Below are 19794 nucleotides of genomic sequence, written 5' to 3'. Positions count from 1 at the left end.
CCTTTTAACAGCTAAGATCGGTTGCAGAAATTGTGCACTGCTTTGCCGGTAAAGTACAACAGCACTCTCTAGCAGGGAAAGTTATTACAATCTTCTCCCATCGGCCCCTTCCTCAGAAAGATAGATCATCCCTCATCTTGGGGGTTTGGTAGGTACTGAACTGAAGTGCAGTAATCCTGTTATGAGGCAGAATTAAAATTAAGATATTTAGATTAAGATTGTGGTCCGTACAAAAAGGTCCATTACCTAAGAGGGGTCACATAATTAGAGGGGTCATATTAATCTTAAGATCTTGACATGCCCAAAAAAGATAAATTATTGGGTCATCGTACTATTGAAACACATACTAGTGGAATATGATTGTATCATCGTATGTCATTGCTCCCACCATAAAATTGCTTTTTATTCTATAGTTTTCTGATGTGGTGATAAAGATTGGTAACCACTAAGGAAGCCCCATTATAGGGTCTTTGCTAAGCTTATTTTGGTGAACTGTCTTTCTTTTGTCATTCTTTGGTTTCTTCTTTGAGTGAGGTAGGATAAACCCCTATCTTTGGCTTGCTGCTTATTTTAAGCTATGTTCATCTTACTAGATTTCCATTTCCTTGTTGATTGGGTTTCATATTTCAGTCTAACGTGCATCCTTGAGTCGGGAATGGTGTTCTCATGTTGGCATGTGCACCAGACGTGCACGTGTGAAAAAGGCATGTGTTTATGTGTTGGGTAACTTGTGTGTGCTACTCCAAAATGCATGCAATAATTTGTTGCTTCCTTTTACATGAAAAATAAAAAACAAAAATCTTTGCCAACTATTTTTCAATTGAAGAAAAAAGTTATAGTCGAAGTGAAGTTTTCTTAGGATAGAAAGTTTTAAACTTTGTGAGTTTAAAGAGTGTTGCCTTGTGACAAAATAACCCATTTTGCATATTGTTTTTGACATACTTGAGTGTTCATGTTAGTGATTAATTCCGTGAGAGATTGCAAAATAGAAACACGCCGTGAAAGTGAGGGAGGGAGAGACAGAGGAAATTTGCATACAATAGATGCATGTATCATAAATCAATAACATAATACTAAAACAGACACCATGGATGACACGTGTTTCTTTCTGGTGCTATATTTTCCCTCCAATTTTATTTATTTATTTATTATTTATTTTTAACACTTTTTATTGTAAATATACTTTATATATATTCATCAAATCATTTGATTGTGATTCATTTTCCTAATAAAAATATATATATTTGTGATTCACATATTTTCCATACCTATTATTATTATATATCTATAATATTCAATTTATAACGTAATATTAAAACAGACACTAGGAAGAAATCGACTCTAGAAATAACACGTGTCACAATTTGGTGCTATTTTTCCTCTAAGTTTTTTTCCACGGTGACATCAACTACTTATTGTAAAATATATTAAAAATATTCACCAATTCATGCACTTACTTAAACAAAATATATATTTGTGATTCACATATTTTCCATAAAATACTATTCAAACGTCTATTACTTTGTATATATATGGAGTATATGTTATTTCCTAATCCTTATGCATTATTTTATTCCTTCAAATCTTCAATATATTATATATGCAGTAATTTGTAACAAAAATAAAAAAAATTTATGCGTTTTAGAAATAATTGATTCATACTTGATTATTACTATTACTATTACTATTACTATTACTATAATTCCCTAAGCCTTCTTTTGTTATTCATATATTCTCTATTTAGAAATTTCTAAATGTTTTAATTTCGTATTATATTAGGAAACGACTTCCTAATAGCATAAATTTTTTTTTTTTACATATCAATCTTATTTGATTTGTTTTTAATTTTTAGTTATTTATGTAGATCAAAAGTACGACAAATTAGATATGTTTTCCACTATCCTAAATTGTATCAAATAGACTGTAGTAATTATTTATGTTACAATTTCATAGTGTTTAATATACAATTTTAAAGTACTTAATTAATTAGTTAATAAAAAGAAAAACGATATCAATTTATCATTAAAATTTTAAACTTATTTGTCTAATTACTCTGTGGTCATTATATTTCATGCTTCATTTCATTATATATATAAAAAAAAAATTAAAAAAATACTATGGTTATATATTTTGTCTACATGCATTATACAAAATATTTTATTTTTGTTTTTTAAAAATTTTGTGTTGAGTCAATAGTGAAATTAATTACCGTGCATGGCACGAGACCTAATCTAGTTTGTATTAATTGATAAACAACCAAGCTTATAATATACAATACACCTGTTGTATATAAGACCTACTAGAAGAGGTTTATAGAAGTTAGTTGGAAGAATACCACATAAGCCACCATTGAAAGATTTTGCTCATAACTCTTAATTTAATCCGTACAAGGGGATTTTTTTTTGATTTTTTTTTTTTTATTTTTTTTTGACAGGAATACAGTTAAACTTAAGCGGATACTCACCATTAATATAATCATTTTTGCTTCCCTTGGCGAAAGATGTTAGTATTCTGTTATTTCTGTATAAATTATAGCATCTTCATTCGAGCAATTTGGTGTGCCAAACAAAAGGACATGAGATGGATTAAATTATGATTATTAGAGACCAAACTATTATCAAGAGAGTTGTATTGTAATACAATACTCCCTCTGTGTTTTTAATAAGTGTTACAATTTGACCTTTTCACTATTATCATAATGGTTTTGACTTGATTAATTTACTGATATATATAAAAATAAATGTTATTGTGTAATACATTGTTGGAATCGTTATAATGTATTCTTTCATATTATAAAATTTCCTATGATTTTACTAACATATAATTAGATAAATTAATGGTCAAAGTCGTGTGTCGACATGCGTGTTTGATCAAATTGTAACACTTATTAAAACATGGAGGGAGTACATAATTTTGAATTAATGGTTCCCCACTCTAGGCCTCTTACAAAGAAAGCCCACTCAATAATAAGAGGATTGATCCATATGAGGGGACAAGGCCTACTTTAGCATAAACCCAAAAATCTCTCTCACAAGATGCAATTATAAAACAAGTTAGGTTAGTAAAAATAATTTTAGTTTGGTAAAAATGAGTTTTAGTCATACAAATAAATTAAAGAACAAATATAGAATCCTGTTCTCTTCACCTTATTAATTTCAATTCAGTAAAATTATTTTACTTCAGTAAAAGTAATTTCAAGTCAGTATAAAGCAGTAACTTTACAGAAGAAATATAATTAAGAGTAAATATAATTAATTTCAGTTAAGTAAATATAATTTCAGTTTAGTAAAAATAATTTCAATTAAGCAAAAAATGTTCTATAGAAATAATTTCAATATAACAATAATAAGGTAAAGAAAATTTCAATTTAGCAAAAATAAAGCGAAAATAAAACAGTGTCTTAGTTTCTATACTCTATATGAGTCTATCACGCCCCTTTAATGCTTCATACACGTTCAATACATGATAAAGAATCAACTCAACTAAAAATTTAAGTCGATAATTGAGGCATATGAATAATTTTTATACGCTTTCACCCGATACAAAGGGCTCAAACCAATTAATCCAATACGCATTGACAGTACATTACACACGTAGAAGATTGTCGGTACATTTCCAAAAGTTCCATTAAATTGTGTTGAACTTCCATTTAAGTGAATTCAAAATGATGGGAATAAGGCCGCAGATCATACTGTTTGGGGATTCCATCACACAACAATCCTTCACCCCTAATGGTTGGGGTTCTGCTCTTGCTGACAATTTCTCTCGCAAGGTTTTATTTTTATTTTCTTCCCCAATATTTTCCCTTGTTTCTTGCACAATTCCCTGATTTTTAATTGTGTTATTTTTCTCTACATTTTCTTCTACATTTCAGATTTCCTCATATTTATTGAATTATATTTGTAGGCTGATATACTGAATCGAGGGTATGGTGGGTACAACACCAGGTGGGCATTGTTTCTCTTGCATCACATTTTTCCACTGGTATGTTCATAACCCAGATTTAGTTTGGGTTTCTATTAATTTTTAAAAAAAATTATTTAATTTTATTTTTTGTGGTAATCATTTTTGTTTGAATATCCTAATAAAACCAATAAATGGAAATTTTGATAGGGAAAAGTTATTGTGATGATGTTGGAAGTTGGTGAAGGAGGAGGATTAATTGTGGAAGATTAAAATTATAAAAAATGAAATGATGGGTATGTCCAAAACTTGCACACTTGAAATGTGCCCAAATAAAATTTTATGTTTTCATATTATGGAGTAGGACAAATGTAGTGAAAGAATTGAACTTTAGGACTTTGTTGTAGAAATCAAAGAGTTTTGTTATGTTAATTGGACCGGAAGATAGGATTGAACCTTACCGAGCTATTTTTTATGAACCCTTTATCCTTTTTCTGGGTTTTGGTGTAGTTGAAAGTGTAAGTGTCAATAGAGAGAATAATCAATGTTGGTTATCTGAGAAATTTAGACTAGGGTTCATTAGGAAAAATCATTTGATCTTACTTGTGGACTGAAATTGATAAATGTTGTGGTTTTGGATTGTAGCAGTTAAAAAAAGTAGGAGCTTGTTGGTGAGGATTTGGAAATATCTGAATGTGAATTGTAGTATAGTATTATGTAACGATGCCAAATTATTATGCTATTCTTGAAGCACACATCTTAATGAGTCTATAAGTTTTTCTTGGGCTCTCTGTTGAGATGTAAGACTACCATTTAGTTTTTACATAAGGTTTGCATGTTTTTGACCCAAAATGAAGTGATGGGGTGTTAAAATTCATATTGGAATGTAAGCATAGAACAATATGAGGAATCAATAATGTGTGTGATAGGTGTTAGTTCATCATGAGCTGATTTTGAGAGGGAAGGGGAATGGAGGGAGGGGGAATTGGTACTTAAAATGGGGGAAAAGGAGTGGTTCCTCACTACATAATGCTTCCTAATTGACCAACTCTGTGGGTGAAGGTGTGTGTACACTTTGTGATTGAGCTTAAACTTGTTTCAATTCTTCATGATGACCATGAAAATCTTTAATTTTTTTGCCTCCATTATTCCCGCAGGGTTTGGCTAATCCTCCTGCGGCTGCCACCATTTTCTTTGGAGCTAACGATGCAGCTCTGCTTGGGAGGAATAGTGAAAGGCAACATGTTCCTATCGAGGAGTTCAAGGAGAACCTTAGAAAGATTGTTCTTCACTTGAAGGTTATCTTTTCTCCTAACTTTGATGAACTTATTTATTTGGTGCAAGTCAGTTCGTCTCATTTTCTTTTGTCTGCTTAGAAAGCGCTCATCCTTGCATTTTAAGTTTTAGTTGATTGTCTTAAGTGATTTGTGTGGAAAGGATAGGGCTATCTTCCTTAGTACTTAGATATGTGACATCTGTCACTAGAAATGTATCATTGCCTCTGAGAAGGTATCATTTTAGGTTACAAAGAGTAATCAGTGCTTGTAATTCCATGTCGGGGAATTATCATTTATCAACGCAGGTCAAATGGTCATTTGTTGTTTAGGTCATTCTTATAAAGTTGCTTCTTTTTTTTCCCTTTGTTTGATCCAACTAGTATGTATGATTTATTACCTCTACTTATATAATCCATCTCATTAAATTGCAGAAATGCTCACCTAACATGTTAGTGGTGCTTATAACTCCCCCTCCCGTTGACGAGGAAGGCCGCATGGAATATGCTCAGTAAGTCTACTCATCGTCTAGATGTTTGTGAAGATTTTTGTTCTTTCATTCCTTTCTAGAATTCTAGGTGTAGACTTGTTTGCTGAAATAACATAAATTATACATAACCTTTTATGCAGCCATTTTACTTTAGCAGAATGGTCATTTTAGAATAATCATCAGAAGTAGGGACAGCCCTTTACGTATGATCCATCACCTTAGACATAAGGAAATTCGTCTTCTCATCTTGCTTCTTTGATTTGGTACGTTAAGGAGACTCCTTTCAAAGGCCCATGCGATATAGTTGTGACTTGTGATTTGGTACGTTAGATTACTTTAGCAAATCTGTAGTGTAATTGTCTTCTACCATGGCTAAGCAGCCAAATTATAGGGTCTTAGTCTGAGAGCAAATATGTAATCCTTTCGACTGAAGATGATGTTGACAATGTAAGGAATCAAAATGTTTAGGCATTTACTTTGGAGAGTATAGTGAGTTGAATGGTGTTACCCTGTCAATGACTCGATAGGCAACAATGGTTGCTTTGGGGATTTCAACAGTGATGGACTGATGGCTATCTATGTTTTTAATAACATAGAACTATAGATATGCTTTGGGGTTTTCACCAATGATGGCTATCTAGGTTGTAAATAACACAGAACTCTAGCTTTTTTTTGTCTCATGTCAAAGTGTAGGCTGTACTTACTGCTGAAAATGTCTCGGAAATATTATGGTTGGAAGTCTTCTTGATACAATGTCTCTGAGAAATATGGTAGGGAGTCTTCTCAATATTCCTCTTTTGGGAATGTAAGACATTAGATCTGAAGTTTTTGCTTCGAAATCCATTTCGAAACTTTTAAATCGCCCCTTGCAGAGTTGCAGGTATTCAAGGTGTCAAGGGAAAATCTCAATGGAATTTGAATTGTGGTCAATGACCATTTTGACTATAGATGTTACTGACCCAAAAAATTTGCATGCTAAGGTGACTGTTTGGTTTTTCTTTGGCTGTTAAAAAATGCCCATATATATCACAGAAAATTCTCCTTAGCTCCAATTTGTAGCCTGTCAAGGCTGTGTGGAGTCCATTTTCTATCTTATTACCCATGTTGAAGGTTTTTTTTATACTGTTGTGATTCTTACGTGAGATTAATTATCTCGATGAAGGTAAAGCTGAATGATTCTTGGATTGTTTGATGTCTACTAAATTCATTAATGATGGGAAGGCCTACTAATTTTTTGGCCCTATGATGGCCATTAGTTTTTATATAGGAGACACATCATGGTTGCCCATGGAAAATTACAGAAGGATTTTTAAGATAAATCTTTAGGATATTAATAAAAATTGGTGATCATTTGGGCCATTGATGAAACTGGATTTGAAGTCTTCAACGTGAAGCTACTTTTGAAGATTGAATTGCACCTGTATGGCTCTTTATGAGGCTGTGGGAAATGTTGTTGAAAATTGGAAGAAATCCTTGTTTTGTCTGATGGATTCCAGGAACAATTAGTGAACCAAACCCGCCATAAGTGATGCTTGAGAAGCCCATCCAAAGGCTGGTAATTTTATCTGCATTTGTACTTGGAACAGCAGTTAAATATAACTTGTCTTGTTTTATGCGCATGCCAAAAATGCCCTACTTTGGATAGATTTGTGTGATTTTGTTTGAGGCATCAGGCATATGTCAAGCTATACGAATCACTTTTAAAGAATTAAGGGTGATATGGGAAGTTGAATAAAAGCTAGTGGATTAGGAAATTTCCAAAAGTAAGATTAACATCTATTGTGGGATGAAGGGATTACATAACTGAAGAAGGGCTTATTGCATGGGACTCGTTTGTGTGGTGACCTACCAGAAGTAAGCCAAGTTATGGGAGAGAGGAGTAGAAGAAGGAAATAGTGTCAATTTCCTAATATTTTAGTGGCTTGATCTTGAATTGTGGGTTGATCATTAACTTGCAGGATGAAATGGCATATTGTATATCTTCAGACTGTGTATTGCTAAGTTTCTTCTGTTCCTCGGCTAGGCTCAACTTTTTATTATTTTATTTTCAATTTTATTGTAACCAAGTCGTGCAAATGTATCTGCCATGTAAACTTATGAGGATCTGAAAGCAGAACTTGTACTTTTCTGCTAGGTCGATGTATGGTGAAAAGGCAATGAAGGTTCCGGAAAGAACAAATGAAACAGCAGGTGAATATGCAAATCAGTGTATTACATTAGCAGAGGAACTGAGTATTCCCTCCATAAATCTATGGTCCAAGATGCAAGAAAATGAGGGCTGGCAAAGAAAATACTTGAGGTCTGTGTTTCATTTAGAATTTGTTTTTTGACCAATGCTTACACCTCTTACTCATCCTTGAGGATTTATATCTGAAATATATATGGTAAATATTTTATCTTCATAATTTCTCTCATTGACAGTGATGGGTTGCATCTGACATCCGAAGGCAATGCAGTTGTGTATAAAGAGGTGGTTCGCGTCTTTAACCAGGCTGGTCTTTCTGCTCCAAGTATGCCTTATGATTTCCCTCATCATTCAGAAATTGATTCAGAGAACCCTGAGAAAGCTTTTACCATACAGTGTTCATAATGCACTGTATAGGCATTCATTTGAAATAACTTAAATATTGTATTTTCTTTACACTGATTCATTGGAAAGGTGTATGGAGATTTTGTGGATATTTCATGGTTATATTCTTTGACTAGTATCTAGAACTATGACTTCTGACCACGAGGTCTAAAAATACACATGTAGTTATCATTTCAATCTGATAGTAGAGCATATTTTTTCATACATTCCTGAATATGATAAGTGTCTTGAAAGGGTATTAAGGATTTCTTGTGTGCAATTTGAAATTTCTTTGGTTGATGCTTGATAGGAAAGGGGAAATAAAGATATTTCCTTTAATATTATTCCAATTTCGGGAGGATTTTGGTCACTATAATAAAGCAACACCACCTTTGACAAGTATCTAGAACATCGCCTTAATTATGCACCATCAACACTATAAATAGACATAGTTGGTACTGTTATCGCTATTAGAAATCATGGTGCGCTCATGGATAAACTTGCTGCTATTTTGGTGATAAGTCAAAAGTGGTATTGTTCATTGCACCCAATTTATAGTTGGTGCTGTTGAGGCTAATTTTGTTTTGAAAGGATCCCTCTTATTATTCTCCCTTCCCCTTAACCGATGTAACATCTATATAATGAAAAATTGCTCCTTTTCCCTCCTTCCCTCTTCAAATCTAACAAAGTTATAGGGAATTGAAGGTAATATGAGTTTTACTTATGTTCTTTCAATCTATATTCATCAAAGATTTATTTGTATAATCTGAGCTCGTCTAATCTAAGAGATTTGTTAATCATCAAAGATTGTCATAGTTCATCATCTAGCGATCCTCCATGTATGTTTAAGAACAACTAAGGGTTCTATTCACTTGAATTAGGACTTCTTAGAATTTAACTAAACTTAACTGAACTTATCTATTCTTATAAGACCATATTAGGACTCAACAAGCATGTAGAAAGATATGTTAATTAACCCAATGCCAGAAATTGAAAAGGGAGAATTATTACAACCATCAATGTGATGAGAATACAAAGCACATCAAATAAATATGTGATGAGAGTCAGGGATAGCTCAAGTGAGAGCTTTCCCCCTGATTCTAGGAGATCTTGGGACCGATTCTCACCCTCGTCCTTTATGGCTCTCTAAACAAATAAAAAAAATTAAATAAAAAAAAAAGGGTGATGGAATACAACAATTACCTTATGATTCTAAAACTAGAGTTTCGGAATTATTGAGTAATCAATAACAATCAGACTTCTTCTATGATGTGGGCCACAAGCCAAATTCCTCGAACAATCTTTGTGACAAGTAGATTACCATCTGTATTGAATATCCTTTTCTAATGTACGTCACGATGAAAAGTTATTGCTTCTGCCATGAAGCTCATATCAAGTAGTTCCGATAACATAGGTACAAACAATGATGAGCTTGCCGATTAATTAAATCTCTTAAGATAAATAGATCAATGACGACCATATCAACAAACATTTTAGAGGTATAAAAAATCAGGTTGGGACGGGTCTTTGTATAAAATCTCGCAAAATAGTGTCAGATTTATCGAATTAAAACGGGCTTTTTATGTGTTTTCGAATCGGACTTAGGTTAACTAAAAATGTGTTATTATCCTTGCCCAAAAACACTACTTTTTTGGGGTCGGGCTGGACCGGGCTAATGGATTAGGTCATTGATGATCTTGAACCCCCACAACATTTACTAGGTCATTAGAGTTAGTTTGGAAACAAGAAAAAGCTCCTAATTAGCCTCCTACAATTATAATGGATGTGTTTAGAGGTTAACTTAGTCATCATTTCATCATTAAGAATAAGAAATGGATATCTAACATATCTTGCCCACAACGGCCACAAGGAAACAATCAAACCTTTATAGTTGGATTTTTTATTTTTATTTTTTTGACAAAACTTATAGTTGGAAACTTGGAATTGATGGTATGTATTATGTTGGTCTTAATATTTATTGTAAAACTTGTATGAATTTCGATTAAGGAACTAAGATTAGTTTATTCAAAATACTTAATAATTTAATAATATGATTTATCGTCAAAAGAAAAAAAATTAATATAATATCATTATTACCGTGTGTCCGTGTGACAACTTTTAATAATTTGTCAACTCCTTCTGTTACTGATCGAATACTTGTACAAAAAAAATTCAAATGACTTCTACATCATATATACACGAATTTTGAACTACAAAGTATAAAAAACTAGAGATGACATAATGTCGCATTAGTTTCAATTTATACTACACAAATATTAATTTTTACATAGTTTTACTAATACATAAGTATTGCATATATGTATATTTATGTTTAAGGTTAAATTTGTGTATTGACAAGTGTGTTAATCAAAGTGTTGCAATTATTTATAAACAAAGGAAGAATTAATTTTCAGCAATATTAAAAAAAAAATACCTTGACCAACTAAAACAAATCCGATCCTAAATCCTCTTCAATTCATCACTAAAACATTGTTCAAGGCATACTTTCTAATTTCTATATACATCAATAACCATATATATACCTTTATTATTTGCACCCCAAAAAAAATAAAAAAAATAATAATAATATTAAAAAAAAAATCAAAACAAAGATAAATATGTTCAAAGTTGTGCATTAACAAGTTACAAATAATGCTATAATGTTTAAGACAATTTAAAGAAAGTGATTCAAAAATAATTCGTCATATTTTAGATACTATATAGAGCATTGAAGTTCATAGAATTGTAAGTATGTAACGTAAGAAAATATAAAGCATTCATTACAATTTGATTCAATAAGTATGTAATGAGATCATTAATTTCTTATAAATTTGATTCAATAAGTATGTAATGAGATCATTAATTTCTGTTAACAAGTTTGCTGATTTAAGACAAAGGTGGTCATGAAATTGACAACTTAATTTAGTAAATTTGACATTTATTCGTAGTAGGAATAAAATGTCCGATAAGCTTGAGTTGTTTCCCCATTTATGAAACAATATATGCTGGATTTTCCTACACCAAAAATGGGAAAGACTGAATTTACTTAACAGAATAGCTACAAGTTGGAGTATATAAAAAGAAAGAACGCATAAAAAGAAAGAATATTAGTCAATTGGAAAATGTCCATGCAACAAACATAAGCATGTTTTTTGTTAATTTATTAAGTACGTATATATAACTTAAAAGGTCTAAGTATAACAATTAAGCGAGCTGATTGAGACGGGCCGAGTTTGATCAAATGTTTTTTGTAATACCAATTTTATTTTTTTATTTTTTATTTTAACCTACTAGCATTTGATATTACAAATTTATGTATATATTTTTTTTTAACTAGTACGAAGTAGTATATCGCTAAACTTTGTACTTATTTTGTACTATATAATTCCCCCCCCCCCCCCCCTCCCCCCAACATTTTGCTTGCTTAATTGTAAGTGGCATCTACTTCGAACCGTCTCTAAAATAATTTAGCTTCCTATTTCAGAAGGTTTAAATCTTAAAAGGAACAAGAAAACATTAGAAAAAGAAAATAAGTTGTTATGGGACAAAAGAAATCATTTATTAAACTCAGAAACATTACTTTATGTTTGTATTTAAATCACCTCTATTTATTAAATTTTATTTGTACTGTATTTGTATTTCCATCTTTATTTTGTGTGCTCACTTCTTCAATCTGTATTCTTTCCATTGCCTACCCTATAAAAGGGAGCTTTGTAAAGTCCCACTAAATGCATAAATAAGGGTAATATTGTAATTATATAAAAATTTCTTTAGTAAAAACTTAAATGTCATACGTAATTTATCTCAACTCCATGCTTATGTTTTGTGGCACTAACTCAAATAATGATTTTGCTTCTCGGATTTTGGAAATTGCGAGCTATAAAAGCACTTTAAAGTTTAAACAATGTTTTTTTTTTTTTTTTTGGTGAAGCAAATTAAATATAATTGCACTGTAATTGTAGCTAGTGTTGCTATGTAAGTATGTAACCAAAGAGGCAAAGACCGACCTGAATATGTGTGAAAATTTTATAGGGATGAATTGAAATACGATTATCATAATACTTTAATAATTACGTTGTTCATGATTAACTTATTTTTCTTTGTATTTCTTTAGTTTTGGTATAAAATAGTATTAACAACATTTTTTTATATATCTAATTTTTAGTTACATTTATATTAGTTTTTATTTTATAATTTCTCAAAAAATATTGTTTTTTTTTTTTTTTTTTTTTTTTGTGTTTGATTAATTATATTTTTCAAAAATTATATTTGCATTGTAAATATGATATTTAAAGACTAACCGTGACCATGTTTTAATATAAAAAAACAAAAATGAACCGATCATATTGTTTTATCATTAGCCGGTTTTAACCAAGCTCATCCTTAATTAATCATTTTAATAATGCAATTAATATCGTCAAGGTCTCTCTTTGACCAATATTACCATAATGTTGTGAAAAATAAACTTAGTGTGATAATAACATCAATTACCATTATAAACATAGAAAGTAATTAATTGTTTATATTTAAAATATAAATATATAGACTTATTTTCCACGTGACACATCACGATAGGCTCTGTAAGTGATTTAGAATCCTCTGATATCTGAATGTGTTCACATATGACAAGCATGCTAAGCCATTGGATGCATTAGAGATCAACAGCCACAATTCTTGAATTCTAACACACCAGATAAGCACCTCTATATATCTTCTGCCTTAAGCTGAAAGGAGAGAAATAAAAAAGAGCATAGTAGAAACCAACTCTTGAAACCAACCCAAACTTTCTCCCTTTTGCTCCTTCTCTTACCCCTTTACACCCTCTTTGATGGATTTTGATGCAAAATTTAGGGAAAAGTTTTCTCCTCATCCCTCATTATTCTCGCCTCAAAATAATCACTCAAACCCGAGAGATGATCAGTTCTCCTTAGAGAGTGCTTTGTTGTCAAAGGGTGCTACCAATTTCCTCCAAGATCTTCACCCCCTTGAGAATTTCGATCTTAACCTCGACCTCCATGGATCACCAAATGCCTTTTACCCTATTCATCAACCAAACTGTATGGAGTCCTATGATAATTCTCCATTTGAGTGTGTTCCAAGTTTTGATTTCTATGAGACTAAACCCTTTGTGAATCATGCAACAAATAATGTTGCATTGGTTCCTCTCATAGACAACCTCAATCAAAATGAATTAGGGCATTCTCCTATGATCACCCCCATCAACATGATAAGTCCTAATGCTCAAGGCTATAACCCTTTTTACTACTATGATTATCTAGGGCCAACAAATTACCGCCCTTCGGATGAAGACTCATGCACAACTCCGGTCACCACAGCCACCTTGGTTCCCAACCGTCTCTCTACGACAACCGTCGTGAGAAAAGGAGGAAGGGAGCATCGCAAAAAGAAGTCTACTGCAGTCAAGGGCCAATGGTCTAAGGAGGAGGATGAGTTAGTAGCAATCAACATTTTTCATGTTTTTTTTTCTTGTCATTATTTTCAAATTTTTTTCTAATACACGCAATATTTTGAACTAAATGTTTCGTTATAAGCATATATAATTTATTTTTAAAAAAATATTACTTTTGATTATTTTTACGGAAAAAAAATATACGTACTCGATTTAAAAAGTTTCACATCTATTATTCTCATTTTAATAAAATTTTCTTAGGATTTTTTGCACGTATATAGGTTTTATTTTATGAATTGAATATGAATTTTTAAACTCTATACATTTTATTTTTTATGGTTATTATTTTTAATGAATTTTTATGCATGCAAATGTAGCCTCTTGATTCAGTTGGTGGACCGCTATGGCGTAAGGAAATGGTCTCAGATTGCTCAATTGCTCAATAGGAGAGTAGGAAAACAATGTAGAGAGAGATGGCATAATCATTTAAAACCAGATATTAAGGTAAATTAATTTCTCACCATTTATTTTACTAAAAATAATTAATCATTTATTACATTTTTTTATTTTTTTGAAAGTATGCTAAATTTGTTTCCTCCTACATAAGATGTCGCCTTTTATTTAGTCCAACAAACGTTACAAACCCATATAAAATAAGCGCAAGTGTCAAAATTGGTATCTTAAGGAACTTAGGGAATTAAGTTTTTACTATATAGAGCATAGAAGAGGAAAACCGTTTGAATATACATGCAATAAATCCATGCATGCTATGTTTTCAACCTTGCATTTTGGTTTTTAGTAAAACATTTTAAAATTTAAATGCACAATTTATCATGTAATCCAATTAGAGGCCGGAAATTATTCAAATACTGCCAAGTGCCAACTTACTGATAATAAAATGTACACCCGGCTAATGGGTCATTCGGGTCGGGTCTGGGTCGAGTTATTTTGGGTCAGATAACATTTGGGTCGGGTATGGGTCGGTCGATTCGGGTTTCGGGTCAACTTCGGGTCAAGTTCAGGTTGAGTCAATTTCGGTTCAGGTACGTTCGGATCGGGTCAATTTTGGGTCAAGTATGTTCGGGTCGGGTCATGTTCAGGTTGTTTCATTTGTGAATCAAGCTCAAATGAATAATTTTATACGGAGTATATATTTTGGTATTGTTATAATAAAAACTATCAATTCAGTTTATGAGCTTAGCTACGGTTGAAGATGAACAATTTGAGTTACTTTTGGTACAAGACATTTTAAGTTTAATTATAAGGTAATTTTAGTTCGGGACATTTCGGGTATCGGGTCAAACACTTCGGGTCAATTTCGAGTCGGGTCAGGATCGGGTCAACTCCATTTTCGAGTCGGGTATGGGTCGGGTCGGGTCAATTTCGAGTTTCGGGTCAATGTTTTTGGGTCAATTTCAGGTCATGGGTCAGGTCATTTAGGTCGGATCATCGGTTTGGGTCAGGATTGCCAGGTCTAATGAAATCTAAAAATTGAAAAGTTTCTTAAAAAAAAAAAAAACAAAAAACAAAAAAAAAACGTGAACTATCAATTCTCATTATTGTTGTTAGTTACAGCCTAAGACTGGCATATTATTCATGAGTCTGAGTCATCCTTTACATTTAATGAAAAATAATTATAAAAGATACCTTAAAATAAAAACAAATTTGGATCGTAGAATGATAATAGATCTTAAGGTTAAATGTAACAGCACAATAATAAATTAAACCATATTTTTTTATACTTTTCTTTTTTTTTTTAGCTGATACGTTTTTTTTATCGCATTTATCAATGTACAAGTTCAACAATTTATGACTTCAAAAAGTAAAAATTATGAAAATTAATATTATGAAAATATAATTTGTGACAATTTTACAAGATCTCACATGAAATTCTAAATGCACACATCATCATGTAATCCAATTAGTGGCTGGTTTTTATTCAAATACTGCCAAGTGCCAACTTATTGATAATAAAATGTAAAATTTGAAACATTATTTACAAAAAATTTTAAAGAAAAAAACGTGAACTATCCTTCCTTATTATTGTTGTTACTGCCTAAGGCCCCATATTATTCATGAGCCGAGTCATCCTCCGCATTTAATGAAAAATAATTATAAAAGTTACCTTAAAATTAAAAACAAATTTGGTTCATTGAATGATATAGATCTTAAGATTAAATGTAATGGAAAAATAATAAATTAGTCCCTTTTTTTTTTAATAATTTTCCAATCTTTTTTTATTTGACACATTTCTTGTATGGCATTTGTCAATGCACGAGTTTAACGATTTATCCCGTAAAAAAAAGTTCATCGATTTATGTTTCTTATCTTCAATAAGTAAAAATTACAAAACTTAATATTACAAAAACATACATTGAGACGCTTTTACAAGACTCGATCATATGAAATTTTAAACGCACCCATCATCATATAATCCAATTAGAGGCCAGAAACTATTCAAATTGCCAAATGCCAATTTACTAATAATAAATTGTAAAAGTTGAAACATTTGTTACAAATTTTATTTTCTTAAAAAAAAAAAAAAAAAAAAAAAAAAAAAAAAAAAAAAAAAAACATGAACTATCTTTCCTTATTATTGTTTTTTACAGCCTAAGACTGCCATATTATTTATGAGCCGAGTCATCCTTTACATTTAATAAAAAAATAATCATAAAAGTTACCTTAAAAAACAAATTTGGATCGTTACATGATATAGATCTTAAGGCTAAATGTAAATATGTAAAAGCACAATAATAAATTAGTCCATGTTTTTTTTATACTTTTTCATTCTTTTTTAGTTGATATGTTTCTTTTTCTTTTGTCGCATTTGTCAATGTACAAGCTCAACGATTTATGTTTCTTATCATCAATGCACGATTGCGTACTATCATGTCTAAATACAAAAAATTGTCAAATTAGAATTTGTATTTCATGTCAAAAGTCAAAATATATTAACTAAAATTAACGAAAGAAGTGTATTATAATTTTCACCAAAACAAAGTGTATTATTATAAACAGTGGCAAAAATTATAATACAATGATTTAGACATGATTGGATATTTAAATTGTTTTTCTCTATTTTCTAATAACAAGTTGTAACGCACCTTTTTGATACACTAATAAAAGAAGTAATTTAAAAAGGTAAACCAACGAATTAATCTATATAATTTAACCGTAAAAATTAATAATTTCATCTTATCAATGGTAAATTATAGAAATAAAGACGATGAAGGATTAGGTGCTATTTCGTACCATACGCCCGTAATATGTTAACCAATAAATTTACATAAACTGTCGAGGTGATTTTTATTATTATTAATATTATTGTTTTTTTTTTTGAAGAATAATAATAATAATAATTATTATTATTATTATTATTATTATTATTATTATTATTATTATTATTATTATTATTACGGATTATTATTTTATTTTATTTTTGAAAGTTATTATTATTATTATTATACCCGAAATGGAATTAAAAAAAAAGAAAGAGTTTTAGTTTCCAATACTAACAGCCGACTTTTGACTGGTTTTGCCAACCACATGTATTTCCGTCAAGCTAGCTAAAAGCATTTTACTTTCATGTAGTATTCCGTACCATTTATTTTTCCTCTAAAGCTTATCTTTCTAAGATAAATCATACTTAAGAGCAATAACAAAAATGCAAGTATATATTTTATTCAAATTTAAATGTGCCCTTTTACAAAACGATATAGAATACTTCTATAATCTATAACTTAAATGGAAAAAGTTGACAAGCTTTTAAGTTGGCATTTAAAGCAAACAAACAAACCCATTCCAAGAGACATAAACATTGATTCACCATACTTAGCAAGATAAGGAAACATGATAGTTTTCACCCCAAAAACATATAATCCCCTATATTTGGGAAAAATAATGATTATATTGATTTAATATTTTAGCATATGATGACATAATTTTACACGACCTTTATAATAGTTGAACCATTCACATATTTTTCTGTGACTCGATCTTAATAAGGGTATATAGTTCAGTTAAATACAATCATAAATCTTTAGATTCACGTATTATGTACTAGTTGATGAGAGGAATATTTGCCATGCTTCTCATTATTATACATTATTCACAATGTATACAAAGAGATTTGGGTTTAGCCTGAGGTTAACAAACTAATTACATAAATAAATTTACAGAAATATATGCTCTAACATTAATTTTATAGAATGTGACTAATTTTTTCTAGACATTCTAAAATAGCATGCGCGACTATTAATCTTGTACAGAAAGACGAGTGGAGCGAAGAGGAAGACAGGATCCTGATCAAAGCCCATACAGAGATAGGCAACAAATGGGCTGAAATTGCAAAGCTGCTACCAGGAAGGACTGAGAACTCAATCAAAAACCATTGGAATGCAACCAAAAGAAGGCAATTTTCCAAGAGAAAATGCAAGTCCAAGTACCCAAGGCAGAGTTCTCTGTTGCAAGAATACATCAAAGGCTTAACTCTTGAAACAATCAATGCTGGTTGTAGAAAGAAGCCACTTTCTTATGCCAATCGTCCTCCTGCCTTGGAAGCTACTACTGAGTCACCAAATGATCATCCAACCGGCGGGTCCTCGAATTCGAGCTTGGGTGAGCTAGTGCAGCCAGAATATGACTTCAGTGAAGTTCCTGACTTCAACTTTGATGCTCAGATGTTTGAGGAGAGTAGCATTGACTCCCTGCTTGACTATGCACCACCCGGCGACAACCGTGGCAGTGATGGGCAGGGCTTAGCTGAGATTGTGAATGAATGCCAGGAGCATTTGGGTCCAAATATGATGCAAAATGGGGTGAAAATGGAGTTTGATTTGGTGCAAATGATTAATCATGTTAATCTCTAAAAGAAGAGAGTATGTTATAATTATATGTTTGTTTTTGTCAACAAAATAGTTTTAAAACTTTTATTTTTTATAAGTATTTTAGTGGTGTGGTGAAGAGTGGAGCAAACAATGGTCACCATGTATTAAGGGATAGTCTTGAGCCTTGACTGGTATTGTGTTGTTTTGTGTGTCAAACTTTTATAAATTGTTGGTTGTTATTTCTGTTATATGGTTCTTGACTGTAGTTGTCTTGAAAAAAATTAATATAATATATGCTATAGATTATTGTTGTGCACTCTACGAGATAAGAGTAGCAATAGGATACTTTTTCGGTTCTATTAATTATCGTTTAAGGTTATGCACAAGTTTTTAGAAAATGTTAGCTATTGCATTGGTATTTAAAATTGACACAACAAAGTAAATTAGTACTTTAAACAAACAAATAACATTCCTAGGATTCTTCCTCTTAAGACTCTGCTATATCTAGTGACTAAAATAAAACTTTTTTGTTTCAAGAACACTAGTATACACTTGAAATCTTGAATACTAAATTCACTCTTTAAGTTAGCCTTTCCCATATTAGTACTTCACAATGTCACATTAAGTTATCAGTCAACAATGTAAAATGTGGCACTAATTGCAGATTAATTAGGTATTTATGTTAAATAAATTAGTTAACTTTGTTATGCTCTATTTCCCCAATTTAATAGCGAGTCAAAGTGCCTCATTCACAGCCAAGATAGGAGCACTAATTAGCCAATTAAAGACAGAAATCCGCAGAATAAGATGCTCAATAAATCATCTTCATTATCCTTTTTGGTGCTAGGGACATAGCATATTGATGGGCTTGTTGCCTATATAGTACTCCGTATATACCTCTATATCTTTTCCTTAGCAATTACGGCTTGAATTAGAGAAGAATCGGAACATTACAGTTTTAAGTTATTCGTTTACCGCTATAATCTCTTCTTTAATCTATGTGTCCAATGGTAGATAGCAAGTAAAAGACGAAGGAAGTGAAATTTAAACTAATACAGAATTTTTAATGTAATAATTCGCAAACATGCAGTCTTATACGAAGTATATTTGAAAAATTTTGTATTTTGTTAAAAAAACTGCCTCTTACAGACAACTAGCACAGCACCAAAAAAAATTGAAAGCCCATAAACCCTACCAACCTAGCCCAAATTGTGCTTCCTGCTAACCTTGCCCCCTGTGGTCTGGACGTCTAGCGTCCAGTACCTCAAACTTGGGGAACAAAGATTATAGTCCCAGTTTCAGGTAATTTAAGAATAGCCTAA

General features: G+C 31.3%; 2 protein-coding genes across 2 annotated transcripts; both read left to right on the top strand.

Moving 5' to 3' along the window:
- The first annotated feature begins 3514 nt into the window (after window positions 1-3514).
- Window positions 3515-8504, top strand: LOC110686630 (GDSL esterase/lipase At5g62930-like). Its single transcript, XM_021863230.1, has 6 exons — window positions 3515-3772; window positions 3907-3984; window positions 5061-5201; window positions 5612-5688; window positions 7802-7966; window positions 8089-8504. The coding sequence occupies exons 1-6, from the start codon at window positions 3665-3667 to the stop codon at window positions 8255-8257; spliced, it is 738 nt and encodes a 245-aa protein (XP_021718922.1). The 5' UTR covers window positions 3515-3664; the 3' UTR covers window positions 8258-8504.
- Window positions 8505-13064: 4560 nt separating this feature from the next.
- On the top strand, window positions 13065-18514 carry LOC110686735 (transcription factor MYB98-like). Its single transcript, XM_021863345.1, has 3 exons — window positions 13065-13687; window positions 14024-14150; window positions 17915-18514. Exons 1-3 carry the CDS (start codon window positions 13065-13067, stop codon window positions 18512-18514), a joined length of 1350 nt encoding a protein of 449 aa, XP_021719037.1.
- Window positions 18515-19794: the final 1280 nt, after the last annotated feature.

The sequence above is a fragment of the Chenopodium quinoa genome, unplaced genomic scaffold (assembly GCF_001683475.1).
Source record: "Chenopodium quinoa cultivar QQ74 unplaced genomic scaffold, ASM168347v1, whole genome shotgun sequence".
Lineage (NCBI taxonomy): Eukaryota > Viridiplantae > Streptophyta > Magnoliopsida > Caryophyllales > Amaranthaceae > Chenopodium > Chenopodium quinoa.
Note: the sequence above shows the minus strand (reverse complement) of the source record. Positions and strands in the feature narration are given on the sequence as shown.

Bases quoted from the DNA above. Each gene is read 5' to 3' on its own strand.
- LOC110686630 (XM_021863230.1), top strand. From the start codon at position 3,665: ATGATGGGAATAAGGCCGCAGATCATACTGTTTGGGGATTCCATCACA. The intron at 3,773-3,906 runs GTTTTATTTTTA...TTATATTTGTAG, and splicing joins CTGACAATTTCTCTCGCAAG to GCTGATATACTGAATCGAGG. The intron at 3,985-5,060 runs GTATGTTCATAA...TTATTCCCGCAG, and splicing joins TGCATCACATTTTTCCACTG to GGTTTGGCTAATCCTCCTGC.
- LOC110686735 (XM_021863345.1), top strand. From the start codon at position 13,065: ATGGATTTTGATGCAAAATTTAGGGAAAAGTTTTCTCCTCATCCCTCA. The intron at 13,688-14,023 runs GTTAGTAGCAAT...ATGCAAATGTAG, and splicing joins TGGTCTAAGGAGGAGGATGA to CCTCTTGATTCAGTTGGTGG. The intron at 14,151-17,914 runs GTAAATTAATTT...AATCTTGTACAG, and splicing joins ATTTAAAACCAGATATTAAG to AAAGACGAGTGGAGCGAAGA.